Source organism: Diceros bicornis, chromosome 18 (assembly GCF_020826845.1).
Source record: "Diceros bicornis minor isolate mBicDic1 chromosome 18, mDicBic1.mat.cur, whole genome shotgun sequence".
NCBI lineage: Eukaryota > Metazoa > Chordata > Mammalia > Perissodactyla > Rhinocerotidae > Diceros > Diceros bicornis.
The window spans coordinates 7,074,864-7,095,738 of record NC_080757.1 but is presented as its reverse complement, the minus strand read 5'-3'; the positions used below and the strand labels follow the sequence as shown (position 1 = coordinate 7,095,738).

At 42.6% G+C, this 20,875-nt stretch overlaps 1 protein-coding gene across 1 annotated transcript in view; it reads left to right on the top strand.

The window, feature by feature from the left end:
• The window catches only part of DNAH9 (dynein axonemal heavy chain 9), a 305,906-nt gene that overhangs the window by 220,533 nt on the left and 64,498 nt on the right, over window positions 1–20,875 (top strand). The window contains exons 51-57 of the mRNA XM_058559699.1: window positions 1,829–1,948; window positions 4,392–4,580; window positions 7,008–7,243; window positions 10,910–11,032; window positions 12,044–12,248; window positions 14,284–14,448; window positions 19,388–19,528. Of these exons, the coding sequence (XP_058415682.1) occupies window positions 1,829–1,948; window positions 4,392–4,580; window positions 7,008–7,243; window positions 10,910–11,032; window positions 12,044–12,248; window positions 14,284–14,448; window positions 19,388–19,528 (1,179 nt within the window). The remainder of the gene's footprint in view (window positions 1–1,828; window positions 1,949–4,391; window positions 4,581–7,007; window positions 7,244–10,909; window positions 11,033–12,043; window positions 12,249–14,283; window positions 14,449–19,387; window positions 19,529–20,875) is intronic.

Below are 20,875 nucleotides of genomic sequence, written 5' to 3'. Positions count from 1 at the left end.
TGTTTAATTCTGCTCTGGAAAAGTATTTTGTATTATTTCTTTAGCAATCTCCCTTCTGTTTCTTTTTTAATCTTGTTTTCTGGAACGCATACTGGTTGGATGTTGGACCTTCTGCTGGGTCCTCTCTTTTCTCTCATCTTTTTGTCCCTTTATGTTTTCTTAAACTTTCTGGATTTCCTCAAATTCATCTTTTAACCTCCCCTTGAATTTATTGTTTTTCACATTAACAATAATGAGAATTTCCACAACATTTTTTTACTAGCATCCTCTTCTTGTTTTATAGATGAAACATCTTGAATCTCTATGAGAAACTAATTATGAAGGGTTATATGCTTTGTTGTTATTTTTGCTGCTGAAGTTATCTCTTTTTCCCAGGTCATTTTCGTCTTCTTGTTTATCTTAATCTAGGCTTTCATCAAATGTCTTCTTATCCTTTCATGTTTGCAAGAGTAGTGATCAAAAGCTGATCATAGCTCTGCAGGCAAGGGCAGAACTGGTTGACTGGCAGAATTTGCTTTCAAGAGCAGATGAGTTATGCTGGATGCATCCTAAATAACAGAATGTGTTGTCTTTTCTCTGCCACTACTGAATCTCCTGCCTGGTGACATAGATGCCTGGTGCCACTGCATGCTGGGCACAGGGATGGAGATATGGGGTGGGGAATCAATAGACTTCCAATTAACCCTCTTATTTTCAGCATCACCCTCAATCACACCTGACATTTCCAAGTCCCCAGTGTCTACAGGGCTCTGCAGGGCTGACTGGCTTCCCCTTTGGTGAACTGAGGCCAACTCTAGGTTGCAGCTTCCTCTGCTGTGCCCCGGTAGTTTCCACTCCTCTATCAGTGTGGTCTTGCATAAATCTATTGAAATCCTTTGCCTTCCAATGGCCCTCAACAGGTGCTTGGTGTTACGACTTTTTTAATTGCGTCATAATCATCATAGAGAAATATCTGGAAGAAGAGGAGGCAAATAAGTGTGGCCAGTCTGGTGTCATTGATTGGATGACTCACCACCTGCTTTTCAAACTGCTTGGCTGTATAACTTCGGCCCTTAATTTATTTCTCTTGTGAGTTGGTAATGACCGACTAAGCAGCCCAAACCTTGGTTATTGCATAGAAATGAAACGTATTTGGAGGTATCTGCCATGTGTATGCAAATATGTATTCCGGGGGCAACAAAAGCTATGTGCTTCAATTCTAAATTGTTAATAAATTTAGAAAAACTGAAACCATGACCTTTTTAAAAATGTTCCTCTGCTTCGGGATAATGGGAGAAAATAGATCAGGTTAAGCAAAAGTTATCTTGTACCTCTAGGACCTAAAAGAAGTGGAGGACTTAGGCTGCAGACAGCCCGATCCCAAACCTCAGACCTGCTGCAGCAGACTGTGTGTGTTCCTCCCAGGGCCCCCTGGGAGCCGGCTGACCATTTACAGGCCTCCTCGGGCTTCAGTGGGCTTTTGCTTCGAATAGCAGTACCTGCACTTTTTTGACAGGCTGCTGGAACCCATCTGTCCCCAGCACATGGGGAGACAGAATTTGTGCATCCCCTCCATGGCCCCCAACCCCCGTGGCCCTGAACCAGTGGCTGAGGTGCTGGAGAAGGAAAACTCAGCCCTCTCCCTTGGGTCATGACCGCTCTTGTCTTCTGCTGGGGCCCTCCTGAGATCACCCCTAATTTGCCTTCCTTTCCTTCCCTGCCTGCCTCCCCTAGTCCCTTCCAGCTTCCCCCAGGGACCTTCCTTGAGAATCACCTCCACATGAATCCTAAGCACTGGAGGTGACTTGGGCTGGAATGACTGATGGACCTTGTGTTCCTTCCTGAACAGTACCTTAATGAAAACCTGGCCAAACTCACAGCCAAGTTTGAGAAAGCCACGGCAGACAAACTCAAATGTCAGCAAGAAGCCGAAGTGACCGCAGGCACCATCTCCCTTGCAAATCGCCTGGTGAGTGTGAGCTTCAGCAGCCGAGCTTTAATTATGTTAGCAGAGCTTGTCAGGTGCCGCAGAGGTGCAAATAGATGAGCACACTTCAGCACCGCTGTGACTTGGGGGGAAATATTAAAATGCGCTGGGATGCAGGGACCGAATCCTGAGAAAGTGTGAATGCATACCCTGGTCTGATCACAGGAGTTTTCCTACAGAGATGGTTGGAAGGGTGGGAACAGTGGATCTGTCGGGCAGCTGTGCGAGACGTGACATGCTTATGTATGTGTGTATCAGCCAGTGGAAGCATTAAAAGACGAAGCTAGCATTTGATAGGCAAACTCGGAGGATTTTACCTGTGTAATGTTTGATAATAAGTGTGTGGCCAGGACTGAGAACTGAGACAGAAACAGAAAAGGATGAGATCAACTGACCCTGAGCATTTCTGAACATGACCTTGCCCATACACACATACACACACACACACGCACACACACACACACACACACACACAAACATTGACACGTACATACACAGGCTCTGGTCTCCCTGAGAAAATAAATCTGAAGGACAGAGCAGGGTGCTTGTGTTATGGATGTCTGTTGCTGCATAACAAATTACTCCAAAACTTGGTGATTTAACACAATGACTGTTTCATTAAATCTCACTGGTCTGTGGGTCAGGAGCTCGGGCGGGGTGCAACTGGCCAGCTCTGCCCCATGTGGGGCGAACTGGGGCCACTAGGGGTTATTCAGCCGGTGGCTGGGCTGGTTTGGGGGGTCCAAGACAACTTCCTTCACATCACCTTGGCAGGGACGACTGGAAGGGTGGGCTCAGCTGGGACCCTTGCCCTCTCCGTGTAGTCTCAGATCTCTCCAGCAGAGTAGTCGGATGTCTTACACGGTGACTCAGAGCTCCAAGAGCAAGTGTTCCAAGAGACAGGAGGTAGAAGGTCCCGGTCTCTTAAGCCCTGGGACCGAAAACCAGCACAACATCACTTCTGCTGTGTTCTGTTGGTCAAAGCAGTCACAGATTCAAGGGGAGGAGCACAAACACCAACTCTTAATGAGAAGAGTGTCAAAGAATTTGTGGCCTTTTTAATCCCCTGTGGCTTGTATTTGTCATCATAAATCAGCTACAGTCCTGCAAAGCCATGGCCACTAGATGTGATTTCTCTTCAATCAAGAGCCTTGACAGCACTCTCCTCACCAAAGAAGGGAAGTGGAGTCGATACCTCTTTACATTTATTCCAGCCACTGTTTATGTATACAACAGAGGCAGATTTTCTAGTCTAGGGAGAAATGAGTCATAACAATCATGAACTGAGCCATGCGTTAGCAAGGAGAGGCTGTACCACAGTTGTGTTGTGTGTTGAACCTGCTGCTGCATAGCTTTGAGATGATCAGTTTAGCTGAACAGCTGGGTCTGGAGACAGCTCCTCTGCAAACGTGCAAGAAGTGGTCCAGACCTCCCAGCTGGCCTGTCGTCCGTTCAGTTCCCTGTTTGCTTTCCAGAACTTAGCACGGCCTTCTTTGCCTGGCGGAAGCATTTTCTGAGTTGGTCCTTGTAGGAGGCAGTGTGGTACTCTGCTCTAGGAGTCAGGATGCATGGGCTCTGGGGCCACCCCTGCCTCTACTGACTTCGAGGTTCTGGCCAGATACTGCAACTTTCTGGTCTTTACCTGTGTAATCTAAAAAATGGGCATGGGAATGGTTGGGTTGGCAAATCCCTGTGGTCTCTGTCAGCTCTGACATTCTATGACACCATTTTTCAAGGAAGAAACAAGGCTAAGTCATAACAGAAGCTAAGCTCCACCATACACCTAACAGTCCTCCGTGGAAAGGATGTCTCTCCACCCCCGAGAGGGGTGCCCTCGGAGAGTGGTGACATACCAAAGTGGGTCAGCAGAGTCAAGATGTGTTCCACAGCCCTGCTACTTTGTACACACCCATGATTCAGCACTTCTAACTCTGTGTCTTAATTACCGTGTCCATCTCTCTGCCCATTGTGAATTATTTATAGCTCATGGAATTGATTTTATTTATTTTCATGTCCCCAGCATTTAGAGAGGAGAAGGGAGAGGTTCATAATTTTCTAATATGTTTTACAGACCAGGCATTGCGCTAAGCGATTAACATACACGGTCATATTTAATCCCCTCAACAGCCCTTCTAGGTGGGTGGTATTCATCTCCATATCTATAAAGGGCAGAGCATGGAAGCTTGCATTCAAGACCTGTCATCTTTCCACAGCCCACATAATGCATAGCACAGAGAAGGGGTTTTTCACTGAAATGTTCGCTGCAGCCAGTACAAATCCCCATTGATCAAAAGGGCCACATAAATGATGTCTGCGTCTTCCTGCTACTAAATATGCTCTGTGCATTCTCTGTGACTGAATCCATGGCTCTGTATAGCCTGTGGGATGACGAGTCTTCTCTCCTCTCTGGTCTTTGAAATGGTAGGTGGGAGGACTTGCTTCTGAAAACGTGAGGTGGGCAGAAGCTGTGCAGAACTTCAAACAACAGGAGAGGAAATTATGTGGAGACATTTTACTTATTACGGCTTTCATTTCGTACCTCGGCTTCTTTACAAAGAAATACCGGCAGAGCCTCATGGACGGGGCCTGGAGACCCTACCTGAGCCAGCTGAAGGTACGTACAGCCTGAATTTCTCCTAACTGCGTCAGCCTGTGGCTACCAGTGAGCCCACATGTCAATAATAACCCAAATCTTCTGGTCCTTTCTTGAGTACTTACCACCACCTGAGCATTCCCTAGTGATCGCTGGGATCCAGGAATGAGACATATGCAGCCGTGTCCTTCCCCACTGCCCTACATTGCCATCCACTGCCCTCTAGGCCACCCGAGGACAGCATCTTTCCTCTTAATGGGGCCCTCAGTGGGGACTCTGGTCCACTGCCCAACAGGCTCTCTCCTAGCAATCCTCAAAACTGTAAAACCTGCGGGGCACCAAAAGCACCCTGTGTTTCCTCCCAACCTGCCTGCTCTTGAGCAAACTTCATAGTAGCCATGGGGCAAGGCTCCTTTCCCAGGTTCTGCATTGCACCTTGTCACTGGGCCCCAGGGCTGCTCGGTCTGTGCCCATGGCTCATAGGCACCCTGATGAAAACAGTTCTGTTTCCTCTACTTCAGTCACGTGTACTCAGCTTGTCCTCTTAGTATAAGTAGGGGGATTTTACTCCCAACCCCTCCCCCTACACTGACACGATAAAGTGGCAGAAGTGCTAGTTCCTGACTGAAGAAGACTCAGGGTTACGCCTGGAGCCTGTAGTCAGAATAATTCCTAATAGTACCTTCTACTTCCACATCACTCATGGTCCTCAATCCGCTAATATTCCCTGAGTATTCAGCATGTCCTGCAACTGTACTAGAGAGGAGATACAGAAGACGTTGAAGACCAGGACGCCTGCAGGACGCTCATGGTCCAGTGGAGGAGATTAGATGCATAAAATGCAGCTATCGTAAGAGCACAAAAACTCACCACGTGCAGTAAGGATTGTCTTCCAAATTTGTAGGGATCTCCTTGGAACCCAAACCCACATTGTCCAGTGATGGTCGGTTTCACAGATCAGCTCATACCATCTTACGCACCCGATGATTTGTTACATAGTAGTTTAAGACTGTTACAGTACTAGGAAATAAAAAATAAAGCTGCTATGTATTCATCTTGAGCATCGGTGGAAAAGGAGATTGTGGAATGGACGCTCACTCACTGAGTGGGTGAAGATGAGGAGCTCGGCAGCAGCTTAACAAGAACTTTTCTGGCTTTGTTTGGGGGTTCTCAAGCATTTTTGTGCCATGGACCCCTTTGGCAGTCTGGTAGGACCTGTGAATCCTTCTCACAATAGTGTTTTTTGGTGCATAAAGTAGAATGCATAAGATTGCAAAGGAAAACAATTCCATTGAGATACCTTTCTGATCCCAGGATAAGACCCCCTAGGGGCACATTTCCCTCTGGAGGTTTGCTGGATGCCATCGCGTGCCATTCGTACCCTTAGTAGGTATGGTTAAAGGGACAGGAGACACTTGGGAGAGGTTTTGCCAACGTAACTGGGAACACAAACTGCAAGGGAGAGAGAGACGGGGAGTGGGGGTCAAAAAGGTGTATGTGTGAACCTCAAAAACAGTGTGCTAAGTGAAAGCAGCCAGACACAAAAGGTGACATGCCATATGATCCCATTTATGTGAAATATCCAGAATAGGTAAATCCATAGAGACAGAAAGCAGGTTAGTGGTTGCTAACAGCTGAAGGTAGGGGGAATGAGGAGTGATTGTTAATGGGTGTGGGGTTTCCTTTTGGGGGATGAAAACGTTTTGGAACTAGATAGAGTTGATAGTCGCACAGCATCATGAATATACTAAATGCCATTGAATTGTGCGCTTTAAAATGGTTAACTTATGTGAATTTTACCCCAATTTTTTAAAAAACTATATGTGTCCCCAGTGAAAAAGATTACTTGCAGAAGAATTAAATGAGCTGAGAGAAGTCAAAAGAGACAGAAAAGGAAGGGTCTGGTGCACACACAGGGGCCATGAAGGGAAACAGAGGACCATGGGGAGGTGTCCTCAGGCCTGATGATCTGTTTACAGGCTTCCCAGCACAGTTCTTTGCAAGCTAGGCCTCTGTCGGCAGGTGGTGAAGTACATGAGGGAAAACAGTGGTTACTGTGGTCTGGCACAGACGGGATAAAGCCTCCTTCCTTTTAGGTGTGGGGCCTCCTTCATGAAGCATGCATGAGAAACACAGAAATGGAGTTAACATGGGGAATGGCACATAGGAGGCTATTGATTAAAATACAGATAATCTAGGGTAGAAATTTGATTTGGGTGAATATACTGAAGAACAAAGGGTCACACAGTCTGAATTTCTGCTATTGTTCATCCATCAAGAGAAAACCTGCTTCCATAAATAATCACACAGCCAGAAAAGCACTCTTCAGGGGGATTTTGATCTTGCTTTTAAAGGAGCTGTGTCATTTTAGTGAGCTACTGTGTGTTCCACCCCCAGCTGAGAAAGCATGTTTCCATTCTGAGTGTATGTGGCGTTTCTTCACATCAGGTTCCCATCCCTGTCACCCCCACCCTGGATCCCCTGAGGATGCTGACGGATGATGCCGACGTGGCTGCCTGGCAGAACGAGGGCCTCCCTGCAGACCGCATGTCCATGGAGAACGCCACCATCCTCATCAACTGCGAGCGCTGGCCGCTCATGATTGACCCTCAGCTACAAGGCATCAAATGGATCAAGAACAAATATGGCGAAGACCTCCGGGTCACCCAGATTGGCCAGAAGGGGTAGGTGGGGGAGCATATAAGTTCCCAGTTTTGCCATTAGTGCAGAGGAAAAAATGTTATGAGCAGATCTTAAGCCCCAGTGGATGGTTTCTACCCTCCTGGTCCCTCTGTGATGTTTCTCATGTTTCTCCTCCCAATTTAGGAAACATCTCAATGCGAGATGCTCGGGCACTGAGTCTCTGCTTTTCTTTCTCATTGGAAATCATGTGCATCTGCTTCCCACATCATTCAGGAGTCCTTTCTCTGCCATCCCTGGCGTTCATCCTCCCATCTCTCCTTGAAGGCTTCCTGCCTCCCCAGACATCACAGTCCATCATCAGACAACTCTGTGTTTTACAAAGTCTTGCTCACATTTAGCCAAAAACTGCCATCCTTAGCACTCTTCTACCCATTGTTCCTACCTCCGCTCCGGAGCCACACAGAACAAACCTAAACACTGTCTCCTGGGGAACGATCGACATTGCAGTGGATGCACAGCAGCCGAGTCAGTGATGAAATCTTCAGAGCCCTTTGGACCTGCCACGCAGCTTTGTTCATACCTGATGGGGGAGTTAGCACATGAAGGGACATAAGTGCCAGAGGGAATGTCTGTCCAGCACACATGCACCTTCCAGGCCCAGGCCACCTCAGCATCTCTCACCCCACGGCTTCATTAACTGTGTTATAACTTAGCTTTATAGTTTCAGCACTCAATTCTTGTTCTGTGCCATTAGGATACATGAGGAAACTAGGATGGGGCAATGGGGGAGAAGGAGAGGGACAGAGATCATTCGTTAGTGGTTGGTATGTGCCAGTCTTAATGTTAGGGACTTTATCTCAAATGCTTTCCTTAATCCACACAACTGGTAAGGTTAGTGTTAGTGGTACCATTTCACATCTGAGTAAATTGAGGTTCACAGAAGCAAATTAATTTCCCCAAGAGTACACCATTTTAAAAGCAAGGGTTGTTTGTACACTCATGTTCATAGCAGCATTATTCACAATAAAAATGTGCCATATCTGTATGATGAAATATTATTTAGCCTTAAAAAGGAAGGAAATTCTGGGGCCAGCCCAGTGGCTTAGTGATTAGGTTCACGCACTCCACTTTGGCGGCCCAGGGTTTGCAGGTTCGGATCTCGGGCACAGACCTGTGCCCTGCTTATCAAGCCATGCTGTGGCAGGCATCCCACATATAAAAAAGTAGAGGAAGATGGGCACAGATGTTAGCCCAGGGCCAATTTTCCTCAGCAAAAAGAGGAGAATTGGCAACAGATGCTAGCTCAGAGCTAATCTTCCTCAAAAAAAAAAAAAAAACAACAAGGAAATTCTGACATATGCTACAACATGGATGAATCTTGAGGACATTATGCAAGTGAAATAAGCCAGTCAGTCAAAAAAGGACATATACTGTATATGAGATGCCTAGAGTAATCAAAATTCATAGAGACAGATAGTAGAATAGTGTTGCCAGGGGCTTGGATAAGAGGGAAAAGGGGAGTTATTGTTTAAGGGGTACAGAATTTCAGTTTTGCAAGAAAAATTTCTGGAGATGATGGTGGTGATGGTAGCACAATAATGTGAAGGTACTTGATGCCACTGAACTGTACAGTTAAAAATGGTTAAGATGGCAGATTTTATGTGATGTATATTTTACCACAATTTTAAATTAATTAATTTTTAAAAAATTGATGGAGATTCTATTTGAACCAAGGTGATTATCACTTAGAAACCCAAGGTTTATCCACTCTAATACACAGCCACCAAGGTGAGATTTGCTGCTCTGGCCACACGTCCCAAACACAGTTGCCCAGAGGTCCAGATCAGCCAGGGTTGTCTAAATCAAAATGCAATGTTATGAGAATAGTTAAACAAAGCGAATGTTGAATACCAGAGTGGATCCTTTCTTGTAGAGAGGATATGATGGGAAATGAACAGCAAGATATGACATGATATATTTTTATCTGTGTCATCAGTCAGAGTAACCTAGTCCTGGCCTTCTCCCCAAACTTTGATTAAAACATTCCTTTCTAATTGACCAATAACTGCATTTTAGACAGAAGTGTTTGTTTTTGCTCATTCCTATATCCCTAGTACCAAAAACAGTGCCTGACACTTAGTAGACCCTCAATAAATATTTGTTCAATTAATTCTCTGTTCCCATCCATTGACTACTGTTCTGTTAGATGGTGTTCTAGATTTGTTGTATTTTATCTGAATGCAAACATTATATTACATATAAAATGTGTTAAGACTATTAAGTATAGTCTCTCTTCATCATATGAATGGAAATTTGTTCAAGTGTGTCATTTGCCTTTTAATTTCATTTGTGGGGTTTGACATGCTACAGGTTGGTTTGGTTGTTTTTGACCAGATTTTTCACCCATTTCTTCTATAGATCATGCTTAGAAAAGTCTTTTTCTCTCCAGGAGTTATATAAAATATTCACCTAGATTTTTTAGTTTTTTTATGTTTCCTTTTACATTGAAATCCAATCACCTGAAATATATTTTTGGGTACCATATAAGGTTCAGACCTAATTTTCATTTTCAAGAGGTTAGCCATTGTTCTAATACCATTTATTAAATTCTCCATCCTTCCCTCAATTAATTGGAGATGACATTTTACTCCATATTAAATTATTTTATTAAAGAGTCTTTATTCTTTTCTATTTATATAATACTATACCAGCCTTCAATATTTAGTTTTATATTTAGTAGCATTTATTGTGGCCTTTCTCATTACAAAAGTAATATATCATCATAGTGAAAAAAAGGAGGGGAGTTGCAAGAAAAAACAACAAACAAACAAAGAAATTAAAAACTCCTATAATTCATCATTCAGAGAAAAACACTGCTCACTTTTTGGTATATGATATCCTTTAAGACTTCTTTCCACATATCTGCATCATTAAAGTTATAGAAAATATTTCAGTATTAGCTGAGTCCCTCCTCTTCTTCATTATCATTTTTTTTTACCATCCTCATTGTTTTCTTTTAGGTTAACTTTAAGATTTTTGGTCAAGGTCTATCAAGTTATATGGTTATTTATTGTTTGAGTTGAAATTACATCAAATTTATAGATCTATTTAGGGAATAACAACCTTTTTTAACATGTTTATTAAACTACATAACATTGAAAATTTTTAAATAACCTAGATTTTGGTAATTGATTGTTAAATTAAGATGTATCAATATGGTCTAATACCTAGTCAGGTAAAAATTGTTATAAGAAGAATATTTAATGACATGGGGAAATGTTTATAATACATTTTATGTACAAAAACCAAGTTATAAAACAAATGTGCTATATGAATCCAATAATAAATAAATATAAATATAAATGCAAGTATAAATAACTAATATAAAATAAATAGAAATAGTAACATTAAACTTAAAATATAATATATCCAAACATATACAGTAAACACCAGAATGTAAATGACAGATGGAAAGGTTACAATTAATTTTCATATTCTTTTTTGTATTTTGTAATTTTTCCCTATTTTAAAAAATGTATAAGATCACATAAATATCATTTTAAATGCAGAAAACGGTGGCCACTGAAATCATCCCAGATAGATGTGCCTCCAAGTTTATGACTGTGCTTCAGAGGCCACAGTTGTCTTGTTAAATTGCCTGGATCCATTCCTTGCCACGGGCTCATACTGCCCTACTTTCTCCCCAGCTACCTTCAAACCATAGAGCACGCCCTGGAAACTGGAGATGTGGTGCTGATTGAAAACCTAGAAGAGTCCATTGATCCTGTTCTGGGACCCCTGCTTGGGAGAGAAGTCATTAAAAAAGGACGGTAAGGCTCAGCTGTGTTGCCGATCCTTTGTGAGGAGCTGGTTTACGCCCCAGTAGAACTGTGGACGGATCTGCTCTTCCTAGAACATCCTCTCCTCAGCTCACGTCAAGTAGCTCCCTGCAGCACACACACCTCTTTCTTCCGGAAGAGAAATAATTTAGCCGCCCTCATCTCCTAAAGAAAGTTTCCCAGAATAACTTCCCTTCCATCAGCCAGTGTCCTCCTTGACTTCCTTCTAAATAGCCACAGTGCACTATTTTAGAGGAACTTTGAAAGGAAAGTGATTGAAAAGCAGGCTGACTTTTAAGCATGAGCATTTTGTCCAAGCCAGACCTATGAGCTCTGAGAACTCAGCTCTTTGTCAATTTAATGAGCTCCTGTTGCTTTGGGTGCTGGTAGCTCATCAGGGCTTAGCAAGAGTCTGGCAGAAGGAGGAGGAAAAGAGAGGAAGGAGAAGAGTAACAGACATATAGGAGAGGGAGTGATAATTATCATGAAGGGTTGCTGACTTGGAAGATGTCAGAAACCCACTGCCCAGGCCATAAATTGCCTTTACATATCCTTAGGATGTGCTCATTCACTTAATTAACCATTTTCACCCTTAGAAGTTATTCTCCATAAGCCATCAAAAAAAGTAAGCCCTATTGCTAGCCTACAAGGCACCCTAGTGCAAACTAAGATGTCCCTTCCTGCAAACACTTTACTGCCATCTGCTGGAAATGTTTCATAATGTACTGATCTACACTGACTACCATGTGAATGGCTCTCCCTATAGTTGTGCATGCAAAATCAAACATGGTGGCCATGGGAGAGGGTCTATTACCCTCCCTCTCCTTCCCCACACAGGGCAAGCAGGGATCCTAGGGCTCACGCTAGACATGCTTAGGAGGAATCCATCTGAATATGGCAATATTATTTAATATGATTTTGCAAAAAAAAACCCTAAAATTCTGTCCCTGACCAAATCTCACAGGAAGGCACTCCACCTTCACATGAACCTTTATGTTCCAGATTCATTAAAATCGGAGACAAAGAGTGTGAATATAATCCCAAGTTCCGGCTCATCCTTCACACGAAGCTGGCCAATCCTCACTACCAGCCCGAGCTGCAGGCTCAGGCCACCCTGATCAACTTCACTGTGACCAGGGACGGCCTGGAGGACCAGCTGCTGGCTGCTGTGGTCAGCATGGAGAGGCCAGACCTGGAGCAGCTGAAGGTGCGTTGGGTATCCACCAATGAAGGGAGAAAGAAAATGCTCTGCCACTAGATCCTGCAGCACTCCTCACTTGGGCCGGGGCCGCAGCGGGGGGTGCGGGGGGGGGGGTGCTGTTTTTCCTGGAGCTGAGCAGTGTGGCCTCTGCTAGAACTTGGAGGAGTGTCAACCTCATCAGGCCACCTGGAACAGCAAGTGGGGAAATGGAGGCTAGAGAGAGCCAAAGAACAAAGAGGCAGAAGACAGCCGGGAGAACAGACAGTCCTCTTGCCAAGAGCAGGGCCTGGCACAATGCTACGAACATGCTTGGGCTAGCTCATGAGGGCCTCTCATCATACATGTTCACATGCTATGTTCAGAACTATGTGGATTTGAACTTGCAAGGGCCAGAAATGGATTCAACCACATTAGGATAGTGTCTTAGTCAGCTTGGGCTGCCATCACAAAATATCTTAAACTAAGTGGCTTAAACAACAGAAATTTATTTTCTCACAGTTCTAGAAGCTGGAAGTCCAAGATAGGGGGCCAATGTGGTTGGCTTCTGGTGACTTCTCTTCCTGGATTATAAGCAGCCACCATCTCACCATGTGCTCACCACCTCTTCTTTGTGAGTGCAGAGAGAGAGAGCAAGCTTTTTGGTGTCTCTGCTTATAAGGGCACTAATCCCGTTGGACCAGGGCCCCATCTCATGACCTCATTTAGCCTTAATCACCTCCTTAAAGGTCCATCTCCAATATGGTCATGTCAGTGTTAGGGCTTCAACATATGAATCTGGGAGGTGGGCACAATTCTACCCACAGCAAGTAGTATCCTTTTTTCCCTCTCTTTAGACCTGATTAGATTATAAAATGCAAGTCCAAAATTATAGTGCATGTGACATTGAGTTCAGGGGTCCCTGGGCCTCTGCTTCCTGCAAGCATTCATTTATTAAACCATGGAGCACCAACTCTGGCAAGATTACAGGTGCTATTGAGGCTTCAGCAGTGAACAAGGACAACTATGCCCTTGTCCTCAAGGAGCTTATGGTCTAGTGGAGGAACAGAGAAAATAAGAATGTAAACAAAAAAAAAGAATGTCATTTCAGATAGTGATAAGAATTTTGAGGAAAATAAAGCAGGGTGATATTAGAGAGCCAGGGGGCTAATTTACACTGGGAAGGCAGAAAAACATTTTATGAGGAGATGTCATTTGAGCTAATTCCTAAATAATTTGAAAGCATCTGGCACAGAGCACTCCCAGCAGAGAGAACAGCGAATCCTTGTCATAGCCAGGATTGAGGTGTGTGTTTTTAAGAAACAGAAGATAGGCCAGGGTGGCTGTGGTTGGAGCCTCCAACAGGAAGATTGTTCTCTCCATGGATCCCAAAGCAAAATCCCAGACTGTACAAGGGCAAAGAAACTACAGCCGCCTGACATTACGTGTGCCCCCTCCCCAGTAGAGTGTCCTACTTTAGGATATGGACTCTAACAATCAGAAAGGGTAGTGTGGGGAGATTTGCTTGGGTACCAGTGCCCCACTCCAGCCTTGAGAAGGGCTCCTGCGATGATCTTGTCTAAACTGTGTAAGACAGTTTCTGTTGATTTTTTTTTTTAAAGATAATCCATTGGAGAGCTGTTCATTTAGGGGCAGTAAAGTGGTGGTAGAGAGGACCCTCCAGAGAACTAAAACTTGACCTCTAACTATTCGCAGAAGTAGGTTCTATTTAGTGAACAGACTGTATCAGCATTATTCTAAGCATTGCACAACACTCCTATGAGTAGGGACTGGGGTTAACACAGCTGAGGTGACTGAAGTGTTAAGAGGGTGACTTAGCCCAAGGTCACATGACTAGTAAATGGTGCAGCTGGGATTCAACGCATCTACTTGTCTCGTCTGCTCGTCTTATCTGCTCATGGTCTCAAGGACTCTGCTATTCTGCTTCCCGTTTCGTCCCTCTAAAGGAAGGAGCTTGACCCCAGGGCATTTATTTATTCAGACCTACCCCAAGAGTAGGATGCTCTGGGCTTCCACCTGACTCCCCCTTACTTGATATTTGCAGTCAGATCTCACGAAGCAGCAGAATGGCTTCAAAATCACCCTCAAAACGTTAGAAGACAACCTGCTCTCCCGCCTCTCCTCAGCATCCGGGAACTTCCTGGGAGACACGACCTTGGTGGAGAACCTGGAGATCACCAAGCAGACCGCTGCAGAAGTTGAGAAAAAGGTAAGGCTTCCCTAGGCTAGGAGGCAAAGGCCCTCCTGCTCATCCCTGAGTTTGACTTTTAGGAAAAAAAGCAGTCAGCAGAAGAGATGGCTTTTTTACTTGCCCACATTTCTGTTAGAAAATCAAACTAGGTAGGATTCCTGAAATGACTACCTCACATCCCGCATTATGGAGTTCCCATCTTCTGGAAAATGCTCTTGACAACTCTACTCCGAAAACCTTTGATGAACACTTAAGTCTGTGCAGGACCTCGTATTCTGTGCAGGGAATGGTAACTCAAACTTAATACTTCAGTGAGCCTGTGGAATTGCCCTGAAGCTAAAGAATCACACTGCTGTAAGAGTTGACTGGTTCAGGCATGACTGCACCCTGAGAAAACCCACCAGCCTGCAAAAATCTCACAAGTCGGATTTTAATGAGAAAACTTCAACAACTTCCTAGGAAACTCAGCTCTCAAAAATGATATCAGCCTGGGAAACTATTTTGTACATAGCTTCCTTCCTTTATTTCACAACATTTGGAAGGCTTTTATTCCCCCGTGTGGGGGACTGGAAGACATGACTTGATGAGGCCAAACCCCTCGCCCTTTCTCAGCAGGCTGCTGAACCTACGCAGGCCCTTTCGCATTCTCAGCCTGCTCTTGGATCAGAAGAGTAATTAAGATACTCGTTCTGAGCAGGATAAGAGTGTCTGTAACAGTGTCCAGGAACAATACACCTTTGAGGGAATTCTGATTTCTCCAAATTTGAAAGACTTTGTCCTGGGTAAGGACAAGGTAGGAAAAATGAAAAGTAATGATTGGCAGGGCAGATAAACCAGGTCATACCCACTCTGGGATAACAGACAACTAAGGTTGGAGGGAGAGACTGAAAGGAGGAAGGTCCAGCCTCACATAGTCTCCGTGGCCACTGTGTGACCACCAGGTTTTACTGCAGGTTCTCTGTGGCCTCCATATCTCTAGATAGGAGTATGCAGAGTTTGTAAAATAATTATAATAGGAGTTCCACTGCCTTGGGCAGGAGAGATTGGGGTACAGAACCCAACTCACATAGAGGGAGTATGTCAGAGATGGAATCGACTGTGTTGATCTCTTCTCCCTATCTCTTTATCCTTCTCTCTAAAGTCATTGAACATTTATTGAGTGTCTGCTATGTGCCAAGTGTTGTACGGAGCCTTTTTTTCCTTTTGTTGATTGTTTTCTTTTTGTCTTCTTTTCTTTCTCATTCATTCACCCAATGAATACTTACCTGAAGGCTTCTCTATTCCAAATTCCAGGACGAAAGTTGAGGATATAACAATGAAATTGCCAGAGTCCCAGGCTTCCAGGACCTGGTCCTCTAAGGGACAAAGACAAGTAAAGAGACAATTACAAAACTGTGATGATGGAGTAGAGGAACCAGAGGGAGCCATGAACATGCAGAGAAGTGCTCAACCCATGTTGGGTGAGAAGGAGAGGGCTGCTTCCCTTTAGTGTAACTGGAACATAGAGAGATTGTAGAGGGGGGCGCAAGTAGTCATTGGAGATGAGACATGAAAGGTAGGCTGTGTTTCCATTGCAAAGGGCTTTGTAGACTCTACTGAGAAGTTTGGGCTTTAGATTGGAGTTGGAGATCATTAAAGATGTTTTTCTTTCCCTTTTTAGACAAGAAAGTAACATGACCAGATCTGTGCTTTAGAAAGATCACTCCAGCTACAATCTAGAGGACAGATTGGGAATGCAGGAGGCATAGATAGTAGTAGGAGGTACAGTAATTCAGACTATAGGTGATGGTATCCTGAATTAAAGTTGGGGCAGTGGTGGCACAAAGAAGTGAGCAAATTCAAGAGCTATGGGCAAATTCAAGGAGGTAGAATTGAAAAATTTGTTAATTAGTTGGATATAATTATATGTGGATAAAAATGTAGTCAAGGAAATGTCTCAGGTTCTAGTAATAAACGTCTAGATAGGTATTGGTGCCAATATCTGAAAGAAGAGAGTAGAAGTGGATTTGGGGATGAGAAGAAATTATGATTTTAGTTTGTGTTGTGTTGAGTTGGGAATCCCTTTGGGCCATTCACATAGGAATGTCCCATAGGTTTTTGGATATATGATCTGGGCTGGCAATAAAGTGCTGAGAGTCATCAACAAGTAGTTAATCATTTGAACTTTGGGAGTGAATGAAGTCACCTGGAGACGTGTGTGCAATGATAAGACTGGGAGAAGAGCATTGAGGAATACTAATAAACTTTAAGAGAATTATAGAAGATGTATAGCATGGAATAGAGCAGAGAGATGGGAAGAAAAGCAGGTAAATAAGGTATCATGAAAGAAAACATTTCAAGAGGAAGGGATGTCAACCATGTTGAATGATGCTGAGAACTCAAATAAGATATGGCTGAGATGTCTCCACTAAATTGTGCAAAAAGGAGCTATCAATGATCTTGGAGAGAACAGTTTCAGTAAAGTAGTGGAAGCAGAAGCCACACTGTATTAGAATGAGAGTAAATGGGAGTTGAGAAAGGGAAAGTGAGTATAGACAACTCTTTAAAGAAGCCAAACTATGAAATGGTGGAGAGAGAAAGGATTGTAACTTAAGGAGGACATAAGATCCTTGGAGAATTTTTCCCTTGAGCTGGGAAAGACTGAGCATGCTGAGAGTGGGAGGATTCATGGATTGTAAAAGAAAAGGAGCAGGTGAGAAGAAGAGTTGAGTTTACAAGAATGAGAAGGAATGATTAATACAATGGGGTACATATGAAAGTTAGGGGAAATATATTTCAGGTCACAGATGAAGAGTTTGTCTCTAGAATGATGAAGAATTAGTTCCAGTGTGATAGAGGATGGGGGCAAACATGAGTCTAGAAATGGTCTGTGGATCCATGTCAGCAACTGGGGTAGGGGGACAGAAAATTAAGGAAATGGAAAAGAAGGCAGAAATTAAGGCAATCCCTTCCTGATGGGCTCTATATAATCAGTGAAAACCTGAGTCAAGTTCATCTACTGAGAAGGAGGACGTGGTGATGAGGTAGGGGGCTTGGGGAGAGGAGTGAAGGTTTATAATAGCTGCTGTGAGAAACGGGAATAAAAGTCGACTTGGGACACACAGATTAATGGGCAGCATTAAGAACCCAGGTGAGCTTGAAGAGTATGAAACACCAATCTGAGAAATTATGTTATTTTTGTTCAGTTCCACTTCTGAAAATCTTTGTCTTTTAACTACTGAATTTAACCAAAATACATTTATTAACTATATTGATATAGTCGAATTTCTTTCTTCTATCTTAATTTTTGTTTTCCATTAACCATGCTTTTTATTTTTTCTCCTTTCTTGATTTTTCTTTATACTTCTCTTTTATCCTTTGCTGATTTTAAAGTTATTGACTCTATTTTGTTTTATTGATTATTCTTCATTGTTTCATTTATGTATAAAAATATATATTTCATCTTATATGTGTCTTAACAATATATATATTGACTTCACAAAGTCTAAAATTAAGCAATATATCTAGCGTCTTTCAAAACTATGTAGACTTTAGAATACTTTTATTATCCTCTCCCATCTTCTGTTACTGTTTTATAATATTTTAGTTCAACCTTGCTTTTACCAACTACTCCCAAATTGGTTGTGATTTTTTTGCAGTATTTGTTATTAAGATTAACCATATATTTAAGAAATTCTTGCATTGCATTTCTTCCTTTTGGATTCAATTTCCTTCTAGTTGAAGCAAATCGTTATTTTTTCAAGGGCCTGTGGATAGTAAGCTTTCTTTGACCTTGACTGCTTCTTCAAAGTAAGGGCTCTGGTCTTTCAATTTTGGAAAATTCTGAACTATTAGAGCTTCAAATATTGCCTTTCTCTCATTCTCTCTATTCTCTACTTATTTCTGTTAGATATATTTTGAATCTTCTCATTCTATCTGCCAAGTCTCATACCCTCTTTTACCTATTTTCCATCATTATTTCTCTCTGAGGTGCTTTTGTAATGATTTTCTCAGATCTGTCTTCTAGTTTGCTTATTCTCTTTTCAACTCTAGTCCATTATTTAACCTGTGCACTGAGTTTTTCATTTAAATAACTGTATTTTTATTTTTAGAAGTCCTAGTTAGTTCTTTTTCAGATGTGCCTCTTCTTTTTTGTAATGTCCTGAGTTTGTGCTTTCTTTTATTTCTACTGCTTTTAAACATAATTAGTTAATGGTGAGTTTTAGATTGTTTAATCATATTCAGCTCCTGGGATCCTAATCCTTCTGGGATTTTATTTTATGGAGGGTTCTTCTAATTGTCCCCTTTGGTAACGCTTCCTCCTGAAGTTTGTTTATTGCTAGCTTATCTTCAGTAGGGATCATTGTTTTTTCCTATGGACTCTCATGAATTATCAGTAATTTCACTCTATTCTGGAGCATAAAGCAGGGCATATTGAGGTTTGTGTTTAGTGACATCTTCTTATAGAAATCACTCTTTCTGATGTTTAGATCTCTTTTCTTATTTCTACCTCTGATAAATTTTCTAACAATAGAATATTCCATTAAAAGAGATATTTTTTGTGAATTTACATATTAACTCTTTCATAAAAATTAAGAAAACAGAAAATTAGATTATGCTTCTGCTGAAATCCCACTCCCTAGAGTTCTAGTTTATTTTCAAGTAATATGTATATTTTTGTATTTCCATGAAATTGTTCTCATTACAAATGGAGCTTAGAGGCTTGCATGGCTCACATTTCCAAACTGGAAGAGTTGGCACCCTCACCCTTGTGAAAGACTGGAAGTATACCATCTTCTTTCTCACTCAAGCTCTATTAAAAAATACCACAATAGCTTTCCAACCCTCTAGTCACTTTCCCCATCCCAATCCACCCTACCCCACACAGACACATATGTACTTACACAGAGAGGCCAAGTTGATTGTCAGGAAGCCCTGGTTGGTTTGAATAACGGACCACTATTTATATTTCTAACAGGTCCAGGAGGCCAAGGTGACCGAAATGAAAATCAACGAGGCCCGAGAGCACTATCGGCCAGCAGCTGCCCGAGCCTCACTGCTCTACTTCATCATGAGTGACCTCAGCAAGATCCACCCAATGTACCAGTTTTCTCTCAAGGTGACTTACACCTAGAGTTTTTTGCTTAATCATAATAAAGCAATATAATATAGCCAATGCAACTCTCCATGAGAGCTTTTCCATGTGCTTCATTAGCTATGGCAGATCTTTAAGATCAAATCCAGGAGAGCAGCTACATTGCCTTCAGACCTATATTACAGTCCTCATCTGTTTAATTGGGTCTTTTGTGACTCATTGGTTACTTTGGCTGGAACAGAAGGAGACACCACAGCAAGTCTCAGCCTCACTCATTCAGTAAGCACATATGATATGGCAGGTACTGTGTTTACTGAATGTGTGGAAGAGGATCTCTAGAAATGTCAGAAGTGATCCCTGGCCCCAAAGAGCTTAAAATATAATAGGGACTATCAAAAGTGCACATCGTTCATATTGGTTAAAGACCAAAGCAGGCAATAATAATAGACCAACTTTAAATTACTTTTCTTATTACCCTTATATTCCCAAAGCTACTGCTTTAGGGCTGCTGAAATATTTCCAAAACCAAAGATGTTAGCAAACTGCAAGTGCTGACTAAATTCATCTTACTCATGAAAAAATAAAAACTTATAAATTCTAAGTGCATCTCTGAAACTGTATCTTTCTCCCGTAGGGCAGTCATGAAAAGACCACAATTGAAGAGGCATTAGGGGCTGGTGGAGCACTTCTGAACAACTTCTTTGGTTTGACCCAACAAATAGAGAGGACACACGCACAAGGAGTGTGAGGGGAAGACATAAAGACACACACACACACACACTCAGAGAACACATCTCATTCTGTGAAGCTAAACTACCATATGGAGGCCAAGGTGTGGGGATGGAGGTGAGCAGCTGAGAAATCAGAAGGCCTCCAGTACCTGGGAGTCATTTAATTGGAGATGGCATTTCGTCATTTCCCAATCCCCTTCCCTCAACTCAGAGTCTCTGTAGATGAAGTGAACTGTGTTTGTAATATTTTATGTTTTTAAAAGAAATCCAATACTTGGCCTTGTATTCAGGTCAAAGCAGCGTTTGAAAGAATTATGAAATATTTTAAAACAGTATAAAAGTTAGTATGATAAGCCTGATAACTACAGGATCACCTCCTTAGTTCCAAGAGTATTTGAAATCTCCCGCAGTGACTTTTCCTGAAAAAAAGAAATCAAATGAAGCCCATGAAAGTATGTGTTCAAAAACATGTTGTAAGTTGTTTTGCAGCAATAACGTCCTGATATAGGCTTCTTGTGTCATTGGAAGCACTATTTATGGGGGGGGGGAGCAATTTGGGTCCCCGTGCTATTGTTAAGAACTGCCAAAGGCAACTGTTCATTGACCAGCTTGATCATTGGAAGCAGATTTAAATGCTTAA